Source organism: Dermochelys coriacea, chromosome 4 (genome assembly GCF_009764565.3).
Source record: "Dermochelys coriacea isolate rDerCor1 chromosome 4, rDerCor1.pri.v4, whole genome shotgun sequence".
NCBI lineage: Eukaryota > Metazoa > Chordata > Testudines > Dermochelyidae > Dermochelys > Dermochelys coriacea.
This window is the reverse complement of record NC_050071.1, coordinates 2,951,427-2,966,505: the sequence shown is the minus strand read 5'-3', so window position 1 is coordinate 2,966,505 and position 15,079 is coordinate 2,951,427. Positions and strand designations below refer to the sequence as shown.

General features: G+C 44.0%; 2 protein-coding genes across 3 annotated transcripts in view; one reads left to right on the top strand and one right to left on the bottom strand.

Annotated features, from left to right (window-relative positions):
* Positions 1–12,368, top strand: part of IGFBP7 (insulin like growth factor binding protein 7) — a 70,052-nt gene extending 57,684 nt beyond the window's left edge. For both annotated transcript variants that reach the window (XM_043513845.1, XM_038399475.2), the window contains 4 exons: positions 3,947–4,056; positions 6,938–7,054; positions 9,089–9,214; positions 12,185–12,368. In XM_043513845.1, the coding sequence (XP_043369780.1) occupies positions 3,947–4,056; positions 6,938–7,054; positions 9,089–9,196 (335 nt within the window). In that variant the 3' untranslated portion in view covers positions 9,197–9,214; positions 12,185–12,368. The remainder of the gene's footprint in view (positions 1–3,946; positions 4,057–6,937; positions 7,055–9,088; positions 9,215–12,184) is intronic.
* Position 12,369: 1 nt separating this feature from the next.
* POLR2B (RNA polymerase II subunit B) overlaps positions 12,370–15,079 on the bottom strand; it is a 28,700-nt gene continuing 25,990 nt past the window's right edge. The window contains exons 22-25 of the mRNA XM_038399474.2: positions 14,534–14,647; positions 14,264–14,424; positions 13,588–13,783; positions 12,370–12,650 (exon numbers count right to left, since the gene is read on the bottom strand). Of these exons, the coding sequence (XP_038255402.1) occupies positions 12,561–12,650; positions 13,588–13,783; positions 14,264–14,424; positions 14,534–14,647 (561 nt within the window). The 3' untranslated portion in view covers positions 12,370–12,560. The remainder of the gene's footprint in view (positions 12,651–13,587; positions 13,784–14,263; positions 14,425–14,533; positions 14,648–15,079) is intronic.

Here is a 15,079-nt window from a genome sequence, read left to right as displayed (position 1 = left end):
GACTGTTCTCTGTGGTAGCAGATGACAGAACAAGGAGGAATGGTCTCAAGTTGCAGTCGGGGAGGTTTAGTTTGGATATTAGGAAAACCTTTTTCACTAGGAGGGTGGTGAAGCACTGGAATGTGTTATCTAGGGAGGTGGTGGAATCTCCTTCCTTAGAGGTTTTTAAGGTCAGGCTTGAGAAAGCCCTGGCTGGGATGATTTAGTTGGGGTTGGTCCTGCTTTGAGCAGGGGGTTGGACTAGATGACCTCCTGAGGTCCCTTCCAACCCTGATATTCTATGAGTCTATGAAAAGGGCCCAGGCACCCAGCAGCTTCCATTGAGAACAGTCTGGCCACTTTGTTTACTGCCTACATGGGAGCTGAGCTCATTTGGAAAAATAGCCCTCCCCCCATGCCCCGCTCTTACACACACTGGCCTGTGTTCCCTCCCCCCACACCTTTCTCTTTCTCACTCATGTATGCACACACATTTGCTAGCTTATGCCAAAACAAAGGGCCAGCACTGTGGAGGAAGGCAGCAGTTGGAAGTTTGCTGGTGGGGTAATTTACCAGACCAATTCTTTGTTACACTTTGGTTGAGATACTCGTTGTGTAATATCTTGATGGCCTAGCATGGGTTAATGTAGTGATGTAGGGAAATATCATCCCCATGTTAGAGATGTCGAAAGTGAGGCACAGAGCAAGGAAGTGATTTGCCTCAGGTCACACAGGAAGTGTGCAGCAGAGCTGAGAACATGCACAGCCGGCTAAGAGCATGCGTGGGGGATGTTTTGCATCCATTGAACCCCTCTGCCCCCCTGCTGGCTCCCAGTCTCCCAGCCCCAGACTCTTTGCCCATCCAGTCCAAGTCTCCCCCCCCAACACTGAGGCCCAGTTTTCCTTGCCCCCTCCGCATAAGCCCCACCTTCACCACCAAAGGTTCTGTCACAATCTCCTTCCCCCTCCCCCAATCACCTGCCCTGTACCCTGGGTGCCTTAAAATGTTCTGGTGCTGTAGCTCCCTTGTCTGTACACTCCCAGCCAGCATCTGAGCATGCACTGAGTGTCTGTGTGATAAGCAACCCTGGACCAGCAACTCTGACTCCAGAGGCCTGCTTGTTACATCCCTGCCACACTCTGATCTCCACCAGCCTTGTTTACACCTGGCAAGGTGACTCCAACACCCCCAGTCCCAAATTTTCCCAAAACCATGTGCTCTACAATGTCCAGCCCTCTCCTGGCCCAGTCAGAGGAATAATAAGGTTCATTTGCTCCTTAAAGAGACAAACTCCACAGCTTGCCATATTAACTGGAGTTAACTATCACTTCAGTTAAAACACACCACTGGCTTGGTTCAGATTAAAAGTAAAGCAAATGTATTAACAAAGGAGGTGGAATTTTAAGTGAATTCAGGTACAAGGGATAGTGTTAGAAATGGTGACAAGCAAATTAAAGTGAAAAACACTTTCTAGAGGCAAAGATTTAACAAAACTAATCTTGGTTCAAGGTAAGATTCTTACCACAGCAAGATGGCTGACCACCCCTTGGTCAGGATCTCCCACAAAGTCCAAAGTGTTCAGTTCCTTTGTATTTTTAGGTGAAAGGTCCCTGGGGGTTCTTTGCCCCTCTCTTTAGAGTCCAGTGAACCTTTGAAATGAATTCTTTTGAAGGCTACCCTCTAGGGTTGCAAGGCGTCCAGTTTTCAACCGGAACACCCAGTCAAAAAGGAACCCTGGCGGCTCCAGTCAGCACCGCCAACAGGGCCATTAAAAATCCTGTCGGCAGTATTGCAGATCTAAGGCAGGCTAGTCCCTACCTGTCCAGTCACCACGCTGCACCTGGAAGCAGACAGCAGGTTCAGCTCCTAGGCAGGGGGGCCATGGGGCTCTGCGTGCTGCCCCCATCCCAAGCACCTGCTCCGCATTCCCATTGGCCAGGAACTGTAGCCAATGGGAGCTGGCGGGGCGGGTGCCTGCGGGCTAGAGCAGTGCACAGAGCCTCCTGGCTCCCCCCCCTTCCCCTCCGCCTAAGAGCCAGACCAACTGGCTGCTTCCAGGGTGCAGCACGGAGCCAGGACAGGCAGGAAGCCTACCTTAGCCATACTGCACCGCAGACTGGGATCCACCCGAGGTAAGTCCACGCCCAATCCCCTGCCCCAACCTGAGCACCCCCAAAACCCAGAGCCCCCTCCTTCATCCCAAACCCCTCATCCCTAGCTCGAGACCAAAGCCTGCACCCCCAGCCCAGAGCCCTCACCCCCTCCTGCACCCCAACTCCATGCCTCAACCTGCAGCCCCCTCCCACATTCCGAATCCCTCAACTCCACCCCCCAGTCTGGACCCCCCATCCTATGCCCCAAACCCCCCAGCCCCACTCCAGAGCCCACACCCCCAGCTTAAGCTGTCACCCCCTCATGCACCCCAACTCCCTGCCCAAGCCTGGAGCCCCCTCCCGCATCTTGAACCCCTCATTTCTGGCCCCACCCTGGAGCTTGCATCCCCAGTTAGAACCCTCACCCCCTCCTGCATCTCAAACCCCTGCTCCAATCCAGTGAAAGTGAGTGAGGGTGGGGGAACGTGAACCACCGAGGGAGGGAGAATATAGTGAGTGGGGATGGGGCCTCAGGGAAGGGGCAGGGCTAGGGTGTTCAGTTTTGTGTGGTTAGAAAGTTGGCTACCCTAATACCCCCCATGGTAAAGTTCTTTCAAGCTGTAAGGAAGGAGATTCCCTGGTGTTTGCTAAAATCCAGATTTATTTATTCCTGCAGTCTCCTCCCCCTGCCGTGATGCTGAATGGTTATCTCCTCCCCTTGTTAGTTTGATGGTTTTGTTTCCTCTTATGTAAATGGATTCTCATGATACCTTCAAGATGGCTGAACCACATTCCATTGTCTAGGGTGGGGTAATTTCAGCCCTGCCTGGCAGACACATTTTAAGATCATAATTCCCAGAACGTCTGTAATTTTGAATTTGTCCTCCATACCCACACTTCGCAATAATATTAATGATTAGTATGTTACTAGATTTCTATTGGTATCTTACATGATACCTTTTAGACACCGGTTATGACATTAATGAGTTGGGGTACACTGAACTGGTCAGACCAGCTGAAACTCCCTATCAGGGAGCCCCTTGCCCTCTTGCATTGGGATGCTGCTCGGATCACGCACACACAATCCAGCTCTTGTCCCTTCGGCATTCAAACCAGGCAGCTTCCTCCTCCTCACGGCCTGGGCACCAGTGGAGGCGTCACTGAGAGCACTGGAGAATCAGGCTCCCTGCTATCAGTTCCAGTGCTTGGAACCCAGCACAGCCCAGAGCAGCTGGAAGCTGCAATTGCAGAGAAAGTCCTTCTTAGCCCGTGTCCCCAGGCTGGAGCATGCTCAGTGTGGACAGAATCTGAGAAGGTTTTAGATGATAAACTCTAGCAAGTCTCTACTGAGCATGTGAAAACTGTAATTTTTCCAAGGCTTATAACTTGGCCAAATTTTGCAGATTTTCATGGGAGTGGCAAAAGGCACATACCTGACACAAAGGCCACTCCCCTGCCAAATTTCAAGCCCCTGTTCCAAAGCATAAGGTGTTAGAGCCTCTCAATGAAAAGGTCACCCAAATTTTTTAGTGCGGGTAAAACAACATATTTTCCCCTATTTTGGTTCTGAGAAGCAGCTTAACCATTTTGGCTGAAATTTTCCAAACTAATTCAGCCTGAGGCAGACATCCAGTCTGGAAAATTTCAGCCCAAACAGTTCAAATTTGGCAAAGTCATAAGCAACTGAAAACAGAGTCTTATAATGGGAAGTGTTGGGCAACCTTAATTGGGTGGAGCTACCAAACCTGTCTATAATAGTATTAGAGAGTCCCTGGCACTAAAAAACTATTGAATGTAACTGGGGACAAACAAGAAGCAGGGAACCAGACGTCAAGTTGGAGTCACCTGTTTTAAAGGATTTCTCTCTTTTCAGGGCCTTCCATTGTGACTCCCCCTAAGGAAATCTGGAATGTCACTGGGGCAAAGATTTACCTGAGTTGTGAAGTCATGGGCATTCCAACCCCAGTGCTCACTTGGAATAAGGTCAGTGGAATGGGATCTGTTTTTCATGAGTAGTGTGGATTATGCCATGTTTATTTACTATAGTACAATATTCTTCATCTCTTGGGGGAGATGGCAGAGGAGCAGAGATAATTAGTCCATAATGAAGAAAGGCATTTTATAGCAAATTCTGCATTGTTTTTAAAGTGGCAAGAAAGAAGGGCAGTCCCATTTGTGCAAGGATGAGAACACCAAATGTGTTACCAAATCCAACACCACCTGTGAACTGTAGCTCTTTCCGAAGGGTAGTTAAGACTGTTAGACAGCACCTGCAAGACAAAGGCTACAGCAAACCCACCAGCAGAAGAGCATGTTTCCAGTGAATTTCTCCAGTCAAAAAAACCCCATCATCTTTATTTCCCATTCCCACTCCCCACTCTGGATTTGTTTAATTCCCCCCTCTGCTCCCAAAAACCAATATTTTTTCTTTTGTACTTTTGTTTATGCTGATAAGAGAAACACAATTATGCTTTGCCATATTAAAGACTGGTGTGAAGATTAGCTAAAGAATGTTTCCCAGTGATAAGCTCATACATGCCTGTGGCTTTGAAAACACTGGCCTTGTATGCCCAGGTCAGAGTCATAGTAATCCTGTAGTGTTTTTGTTTTCTTTTGTTAGCTTTGAGGTGATGCTGCTCCTGGGGTGTGTGGTTTGATAGTGCTGGTGGCCTGGGTTTGTTTTTTACCCTTAGTTAATAGCAAGGAGGATGCACCTTCAGCTTCAGAAACTGCATCAGAATTTGGCATTGGGACCTCATAGGAGCCTGAAGCCCAAAGCCGGGCAGGTTCCATACATTTACTTGTGCTCCTCCCACTTTGCTGCCTCTTTGGAAGAGATAGGATAGAGAGAAGCCTTTGATTTGGTGTTAAATTTCAAACAGTGTGCAGGTTAAATAAAAAAAAAAATGCCAGTGTGCAGACTCCATCACTTCTCTAGTTTTCTCAAACCCACAGGCTCTTGGGACCTCTGCTGGTTTATAGCCCTTTACAATCAACTTAAAATAATGTATATTTAAAATATTCTAAGGAAAATTGGTCAAATAGTGACCCACCTAAATAATAGGGCCAACTACAGACATTTCCTGGTGACAAAGGAGACCTTGTTGTTTGTAAGTGAAATCAGCTGTGGTGTACGTTGTCAGAGAGATCTTCAGTGGACTTTTAAAGCTCCACAACTAGCTGAGTGCTCCAGAGTCACCAGTTAAAGTCCAGCACAGAGAAATAGCAACCTCCTCTCACAGGGTACTAAACATGCCACTCACTAGCACTTTCAGGAACTTACTGGAGCATTGCATGGGAGGAGTGTGCAGGAAGGGCAGAATTAAGCTGCTGTTTCCTGTAAACAAAATAATTATGGAAAGGAATAATATTTACGAAATGAACTGTAGAACATTGTATGGTACAATGCCCTATGCAGCTTGTTCACCCCATTAGCTTCACTGCTGATTAACGAGGCAGATCTTTTGTTATCTCCTCCCTCTGCACCAAAAAAGCTGAAAAAACACAAACTACACATTAACAAAGAGGTGTGGTTTTCTGCTTCCAGGCAGCATAGCGTGGAAAGGGGAAGGGTAGCTCAGTGGGGTTTGAGCATTGGCCTGCTAATCCCAGGATTGTGAGTTCAATCCTTTAGGGGGCCATTTAGGGATCTGGGGCAAAAAAAAATTGGGGATGGGTCCTGCTTTGGGCAGGGGGTGGGACTATATGACCTCCTGAGGTCCCTTCCCACCCTGATCTTCTAGGATTCTATGACAGTGTCTAGAAGCTTCACAGTAACAAGCCTTTTTTGCCACTCTTGCCCATGGCTATCTGGAAACCATTGGTTTTAGGGCAGTGGACGCTCACGTTGCTGCCTTTGTTTTACATTGTGCACCATTCTCCTTGGGAAAGTCACGTGCCATGGACCCTGCCCTGGTAACAGCATGTGCAGTGCTAGTTTCCCACTGCTCCAGAGCCCACAGGCCAATTTTTTTCAAAAGGGCTCAACACCCAGCAGCTTCCACTGAGAATAGAGAATCCAGCCCCACACTCCAGACTATCACTAAGGACAGTGGAAGCTGCTGGGTGCTGAACACTTTGAAAGTCTGGCCCTTTGGACTGTAGGTGCTACTGAAAACCAGACAGCAGCCGCCATGGAACAACCTTTTCCCATTTTTATACCATACTGGCACCATTTCAGGCAATTTCACCATTTCATTAGGGTAGAGTCTTCCGAAATACTAGGCCTAACTCTGCTCTCATTGCAGTCTGGGGCCGTTTTACTACTGCCTTTAGTGGGAACAGAGTTAGGGGCAATGCTGAGAGCTAGAAAGTTGCCTAAGCTAGAAAGTTGTACAGCGTTAACTACTATAGACTCCCACACTGGTAGGGTTGCAGTTATACTGGTATAGAGGTGCTTTAACAGGTATAGCCATGCATCCACACTATGGCTTTTACTGGTACAACTATAATGGTAAGAAATCACACCCTTACTCAAACTAGTTACCAGTAAAACTTTCACATGCAGTCTGCAGGCCATAGTCTGTCTTAGACCTGGCCTGCATACCAATTTTGTACCAGTATAACTGTCAGTTAGAGATGTGATTTTTTTTTTTTTTGTTTTATCAGTGTTATAACAGTACAAACTTCCCCACCAGGATGCAAATACTGGTGTAACTCATTCTCTTTCCCTATAGGAATAGCCATAGTGGTAGGAACATCTTTAAATCAGTATAACCACACCAACTGTATGGGCCTAGTTAAACCCAGACAGCTTTTGTATGGAGACAAAGCTTTAGGGGTTTTGGGCCTTAGATACTGTAGGTATTTACGATGGCAATCTCATCAAACTACTGACAACTTGACTCTTAATATTTCTGCTCAGATAATAAGGGGACAATATGGTGTCCAAAGGCTGGAGCTCCTGCCTGGAGACCGTGACAACTTAGCTATCCAGACCCGTGGCGGTCCTGAGAAACATGAAGTGACTGGCTGGGTATTGGTAAGTACTTGTGCACATTTGCATACTATCAACAAGATCCAAGTTTCTGTGCATAGTACTGGGAAATTACAATCGAGTAGGTGCAGTGTTTTTCTTGGTGTTGAAAACAGAGTTCATGTGAATTTGAAGTTAAAAAGCAGTGACATGTATGACAAGGAATAAGATGAAATGCATTCAGTTGGCCCAGTTCTTTGCTTCCTTTATCTTTTGTAATTATTTACACCCATGCAAAATGTGTGTGAAAGTAATGAGGAAGAGCAGGTTGTTTAAAAACTCTCAGGAATGACAGACCTTTCCTTCTGCAGTGTCTGTAAAATACTGCAATCAATGGGTGCAGCACAGAAGGTAGCTAGGACAGGGATTGCTAGCGCTGGAGTCCAGATATCTTGGGTGAGGATCACATGGAAGTGGAACTCTCCACAGGAGATCAGGGCAGTCCTGCCCTACCTTTTGTAGAGCATAGCGCAAGACTGAGCACTACACTAGTCACTCTCACAACTTCATATGAGCCCCACAAACCCAAGCTAGAATCTGCCTGGCCTCTCTAAAGCAAAGTCCAGTCCAAAGGGCCAGACTTTCAAAGTGTTCAGCACCCAGCAGCTCCCACTGTCCTTAGTGATAGTCTGGAGTGTGGGGCTGGATTCTCTGTTCTCAGTGGAAGCTGCTGGGTGTTGAGCCCTTTTGAAAAAAATTGGCCTTTGGGCTCTGGAGCAGTGGGAAACTAGCACTGCACATGCTGTTTTATATGTCTTGCTGGGGCACTCTTTCCAATGAAGTCTGTACAGCTCAAGAGACTCTGTTCCCCATAGCTACAAGCTTGGCCAGATGAAATGCCCTCCTCAAAGAACTCTAAGTAAACTTATACTTAGCAGGTCAAAGAGGAAAGGGGCAGAGACCTTTACCTCCACTTGATTCCATGTCCTACAGCTCAGACTGATGATTGCTATGCGAAGATGGCAGGACTGGTCTGTGCTGGAGTTCATAGAGAACCTTGCTCTTAGCATCTCTAACCTGTGTCCTCAAGGAATGTGAGAGCTCAGGAATCTGTATCCCAGACATTTAAATCTTAAAGTTAAAAGGTTTTTTAAAAAAAAAAAAAATTCTCAGAGAGGGAGTTACTTGAGTGGGAGCATGACAACTGGAGCAGCATCCTAGGGCCTGAGCTGTAATGCATGGAAATGGATTGGACAGGGGAAAGAGCAGCAGCAGGGAAGGCAGCAGAGAGGATGGCACAATAGGTCAGGCATGACAGATTTGCTTTAGCAATAACAGACCACACTGTGCAATCTCTTCAGCTGCCCAATGAGGTGGTGGCTGGGGAATGGAACTCAGTCATTAGCTTACACTGTTGACCAAAACAGAGGTGGAAGCTTTGAAGCAGGGCAAATATGCTACTGAGCCAACCGAAATATGACGAAGCACCTTCCCTGAGAGGAGCATTAGGACTACTGCTTTTTCCTGCCTCCCTCTGTGACAACAGGAAGTTCTAAAACAGACACAAACCTAAGCAAACACCAAAAAGGTTTGAAGTCTGGCTAAAACAAATCCTGATGTGTAAGACAGAGTGAAACTCAGAGTGGATTGATTTGCTGAGCTCCAGGACAGATACCAGAGTGCTTGCCGTACCGTGCCACCTATCTGATTTGGGAACTAGGGCAAACCAATACTGACCAAGTCAGGCTGACTGAAGCCACTGATGGCCCTTTGGCTCAGTTGAAAGAAGGCAGGATTGACTTTTGTGCTCTCTTTGCTAATAGGGAATAAATTCTCATTTTTAAAAGTTCAGTGTATGATGCAATTTTTTTTAAACAAACTATTGCATGTTCAGAACATGAGCATTTTCCATACTACTGGCCAAGGGAATATTCGAGACATGTGCAGCCTCCAAGTGTTAATTCCCACTCGATCAGTTACCCATATTGAGTGTTACTAGTGCTATTGTTTACTGCTGTTATACAACCCAACAATAAGGCAAAGTAACTTGAGACCAAATCCTCTGTAGTAAACAAGGCTACATGCTGCTTGTTTTCATAGATATCTCCTTTGAGTAAAGAGGATGCTGGAGAGTATGAGTGTCATGCATCAAACTCCAAAGGAGAGGCTACAGCCTCTGCACGAATTACTGTCAAAGTCCTTACATGAAAATACCCATAACTAAAGGTAGGTAATCTGTGCAGAGTTTTAACACAGTTGTAGATGTGCAAAGATTTTTTTTTTAAATGTGGTTTATACCCTTTGGTTGTTTAGGATACAAGCGAACTATCTGAAAAGTTGCATTTAAAACTGTTAGCTGTAGATTGCCGATATTTCTAATGTCAAACCCAGTCTTTTTGATTTTGGTGAAGCACTTCATGGAGGCCTCTAGTGTAAGAGCTCACAAATAGCTGAGAATTGGGTTGCTGCATCTTTAATAAAGACATGCTTTTTCCCAAATGTGTTAGGTATAGGAGGTTAACTAGGTAAAACTTCACACATCTGACTACAAATCCCTTCTGTTCCAAATAGCTCAGCTTTCAGGCTATGATGGTGATTTCAGTGGTTCTCCAGACACCATGTTATCTGAAAAAAGAAAAAGGAGGACTTGTGGCACCTTAGAGACTAAAATTTATTAGAGCATAAGCTTTCGTGAGCTACTGCTCACTTCATCGGATGCACACAGTGGAAAAGACCTGAATTTCAAGTTGTTATAAAAAGGCTTTAAAAACCACTTCCAAAAACTGCAGGGACTATTTTGCCAATATATGTAGTCCTAATTGCCTTGCTCTTCCTCCATCCTAGAAACCTTTATCACACACATTTATAGGTTAGTGTATGTAATCCATTCATTGAGGTTCTAGATTTCTGCTCTTTTAAATTATCTGAATAGCTGAAAGATCTGTTTAAAAAAAAAATTGTCCAGCAGTGGAGTATAAATGAATCCCACCATCAATTAATTTACTGAATTAGGTCAAGTCAGACACTAAAGTAAGTCAAGTCACCTACTACAGGACAGGCCCAACAAAGAAAACAGAACGCCACTAGCCATCACCTTCAGCCCTCAACTAAAACCTCTCCAAAGCATCCTCAAGGATCTACAACCTATCCTGAAGGACGACCCATCACTCACAGATCTCGGGAGACAGGCCAGTCCTTGCTTACAGACAGCCCCCCAATCTGAAGCAAATACTCACCAGCAACCACACACTAGAACCAGTAACCGATCCTTGCAACAAAGCCTGTTGCCAACTCTGTCCACATATCTAGTCAGGGGACACCATCATAGGGCCTAATCACATCAGCCACACTATCAGAGGCTCATTCACCTGCGCAACTACCAATGTGATATATGCCATCATGTGCCAGCAATGCCCCTCTGCCATGTACATTGGCCAAACTGGACAGTCTCTACGTAAAAGAATGGACACAAATCAGACGTCAAGAATTATAACATTCAAAAACCAGTTGGAGAACACTTCAATCTCTCCGGTCACTCGATCAGACCTAAGAGTGGCTATCCTTCAACAAAAAAGCTTCAAAAACAGACTCCAACGAGAGACTGCTGAATTGGAATTAATTTGCAAACTGGATACAATTAACTTAGGCTTGAATAGAGACTGGGAATGGATGAGTCATTACACAAAGTAAAACTATTTCCCCATGGTATTTCTCCCCCCCACTGTTCCTCTGATATTCTTGTTAACTGCTGGAATTAGCCTACCTGCTTGTCACCATGAAAGGTTTTCCTCCTTCCCCCCCCTGCTGCTGGTGATGGCTTATCTTAAGTGATCACTCTCCTTACAGTGTGTATGATAAACCCATTGTTTCATGTTGTGTGTGTGTGTGTAAATCTCTCCTCTTTTTTCCACCAAATGCATCCGATGAAGTGAGCTGTAGCTCACGAAAGCTTATGCTCTAATAAATTTGTTAGTCTCTAAGGTGCCACAAGTACTCCTTTTCTTTTTGTGAATACAGACTAACACGGCTGCTACTATGAAAACTAACATAACTAAGTTATGCCCTTTGCTAAAGGTGCTTGGTTTTGGCCAGATTATACCTCTTTTTAGAAATCCATCATCACAAAAATGCAGAGGATACATGCATCCAATAAATTAAGTCTATAAAAGGAGTCTATATAGACTCCAGTCTATAAAAGGAGTACCTCAAGGCTGTTAAAGGGGCATTGTGATAGGGCAACCCTGCCTCGGGTGCCATCCAATGCATGACAGTTGTGCTGAGCCTGGTTCCCTTTTGCTCACCCAAAGGTACGTAGTCAGAGTTCAATTTATTCATCTACACCAGTGCCATAGTTCCCCAAAAGCCTGGTTGTAAAACCATTCTCCAAAGTTCCTGCTGTAAAAAGTGTGTTTTTCCATTCCCATCTCCAGGGACATCTCAAGTCACTCATCCAAGAGTCTATCAGCACTTTGTTCTCAGTTCAGGGCCCCAGTCTCTAGCCCTCTGTCTGAGTGACCAGTCTTCCCACAGGTTTCAGAGTAGCAGCCGTGTTAGTCTGTATTCGCAAAAAGAAAAGGAGTACTTGTGGCACCTTAGAGACTAACAAATTTGTTAGTCTAAGGTGCCACAAGTACTCCTTTTCTTTTTGCAGTCTTCCCACAGTGCTTCATGGAGAGGGTTCTCCCACAGACAGTGTTCCACTCCCAGTCCTTCTTCCCCACACCAAGCTGAATCTCTCCCTTTTTTTCCTAGAGGCCACTGCCCAAGCCTTCTGCTCCTTTAGGAGTCCTTGCTTTGGTCAGTTCCCACCAGCAGTTCCAGCTCTCATCCACATACAGCTGTCACTTCTGGGGCTCCTGAAGCTCTTGTCCAAGCAGTGTGCCAGCTCTGACTTGCTGCTTGTTGTCCGACAGTGACAGGCATGAAGTCATCAGATGCATCAGTAATAAGTACAGTCTAAACATCTACGTAATTAGCCAACTATTGACAATGGACGCGTTCCAATGACCTTAGTGAAAGATTCCCTAATTCCATTACCCTAAGCTATCCAGTTCCCTCAGAAAGAAAGAGAGGAAAGGTTGATTGATTTAAATGTGGATAACGAAGAACGGAAAATTCACTCTATTGATATTGGGGTATCTGCAGTGTTACCCTCTTGTAATTATGAAACCTCATCTTTGTTTGTTTTTTCCCCAGATGATGGTGCAGAGCTGTGACGCATGGACTATATCATTTATGCACAGTTTAAGTTAGTGTTTTGGAAAGCTACAGCCACTGACTTCTTCTAGCCGGATAATCAGTTCCTTATCTGACTCATTCTTCCTTTTAGTTATGTTTTGCTTACATGCTTTTGGCAGACATACAAATAAAGGTAATTCACGTGACTACAAATCTTTATTTCTATTTACAAAAAGTAAGCTCAAGATCATTAAACAAAGCATTCATACACAAAACATAACCTGATGTAAATGACATATGTAACATTCTGCATTCAAAATCTTTTTAAAATGGTACACTAGAAACAGAGCAAGTATATACGTCTAGTCAGAACTAAAGCACAGCCTTTTAAAGGCTAAATACTCATCATACGAGGTGCAATACTCATGGACATGAGCTCTTGAAAGAGGAGTTTACAGGCATATGGCATTCGCACCAAGGAAATCTGAAAAGGAAGTAAGAAAATTTAGTACATGGTCTCTTTTTAAAGATTAATTTCACTCTACTACCCCTAAGTAAATAGTAACATTTTGGTACCAAAATTAGAAGGCTATTTTTTTTGGTCTAATGCTTCATATGAAGTTATATTTTTGTTAGCCCTTTAGGAAAAGTCTTTACAATTCACCTTGAAGTGATTACTGATCACACTCCATCCAGGGTGGCATTACTTTACTCAGTAGTGTTGATATGTTCCTCTACAGGGTCCAGACCAACAACACTATTTATAATTTATCATTTTAAATACAGTAGACTTGTCCTTCAGTGGTCAAAATCTGTAGACAAAAGATCTATCTTTTGCTCCTATTGGTCAAGATAATTTGTGCATATTAACTATGAGACAATTAAAACCCTTTAGAAGTTGAAGGAGTAACAGAGTTATGGTAGAGAAAAACAATCCTGTTTATACTTGAATATAATATTTCCATATTAATTCAAAACCGGTGATTTCCTTCCCCCAGCATGTCATGTATGTGACAAGTTAGTTTATTTCTCTCCCAACCAAAATATAGTAATCTGAAGAGTTATAGTGGCAAAGCCATGAAAATCAATCCATGAGTTTTACAGCATCACTTTTTTCCCCCAAAAGTTAAGATTTAATGTTCACTTTTAGATAAGTTCTCTGAAAACCCATTATAATAAAATACATGAGTGAAATTTCCTGCCAAATGACACAGCCAGAACTATGACAATTATAGGGAAACATATGAGTCAACTTGGACACTTAGGGGAAAAAAGCAACACTTGTTATAGAGCAACTATTGGGTTAATGTTTGTGTTTTTTACCACTTGCTCTCTTCATCCTCACTCACCATCATACTCCTTTAGGCACTGTTTGTTCTTGACTGCAAGTAGAAATATTTGCAGAGGAAATCCATACATACCTGTGTTTTATTACGGCACCCCCTGCACTCGTACGTGTGTGTCCTTGTGTTAGCTATTGCCATTATTCCACAAAGATTGCAAACATGAACTTGGTATGGGTCTGAAGCCTCAAACAATCGCTCTCTCAAAAACTGAGCTGCTCCATGAGCAATCTGACAGTCTCGCTCCATTTCTCCAAAACGAAGGCCACCATCGCTATAAGGGGGTGGGAAGGATATTTTGTCATTAAGTCAGAAATTATGATTCCAGTAGCTAATATGGCGACCCAATTCTGTACAAATACAATCAGCAGTAGTACAAATAGGTGCCTCCGTACCCAGCAAGTTGTCATCGCTTCTCCCAAAAATACGATCATTGGGAAGAAGTCAGCCAAATTATAAAACTACTGCTCCCACTAGCAGTCACATGACTAAGAAAATTTCTACAACGGATGACAATATATAGTGTTTGAACAGAGAAACCACAACTTCACAACAAACTATTACAAATGACTAAGTCACATTTTATCTGTCCAAACCTAAGCACACTACCATAAGCTCCAAATGGGTGGCTAATTGGTTGAGCCAATTAAGATACAACTGCACAGCTGAGGCAGCTAATTTCTCTCTACCTTAGCAACCCAACTGTGAGAGACGTCAAGGACACTCGTAAAAAAAAATCCACAAACATTCTTACCGAGATCTACCTTCCATTGGTTGCCTGTTAAGAATCTGAATTGGCCCTCTTGCACGAGAATGAATTTTGTCATCTACCATATGTTTCAACCTCTGATAGTAAGTAGGACCAATGAAGATTTGTGATGTGATTTTGCGTCCAGTGAAGCCATTGTAGAGAACCTGAAGTAAAATACAATCACTGAAGCACAAGCCTAAATTTGACATTAACAAAATTTATCAAAAAACAGACCAATAATCTTTAGCTAGATTGGCATTTTGAACACTATACCTCATTTCCTCTCAGATGATAGCCATAATCTGATAATAGATTGGAAATCTTCTGCACATTGACAGCATCATTAAAAGGCGTAGCATCACCAATTTCTCCCTTGTTTGCCGATACCTATGGAGAAAAAGGGTTTGCTGAAGACCATGAACTTTTATAGACACAAACTATGCATTCTATACGAGAGTAGTCAGACAGTACGCAGGTAACTTGAAAAAGCTAACCTACTCCCCCTGTTAAGAGTTCAGACCCAATATCCAGGACTGTAACCTAAACTTTCTAATGCAATAGATATTTTCTGTTGAACAAAAAACTTAAATGCACAAGCTACAGGTGGGATTTTCAGAAGCACTTAACTCTGTTATTTCTTTCTTTTCCATAGATTAGGAGAACACTTAGGAATTTTTAGGGTTAATTATGCTTGTATAAAAAGAAAAAGGAGGACTTGTGGCACCTTAGAGACTAACAAATTTATCAGAGCATAAGCTTTCGTGAGCTACAGCTCACTTCATCGGATGCATTTGGTGGAAAAAGCAGAGGACACACACA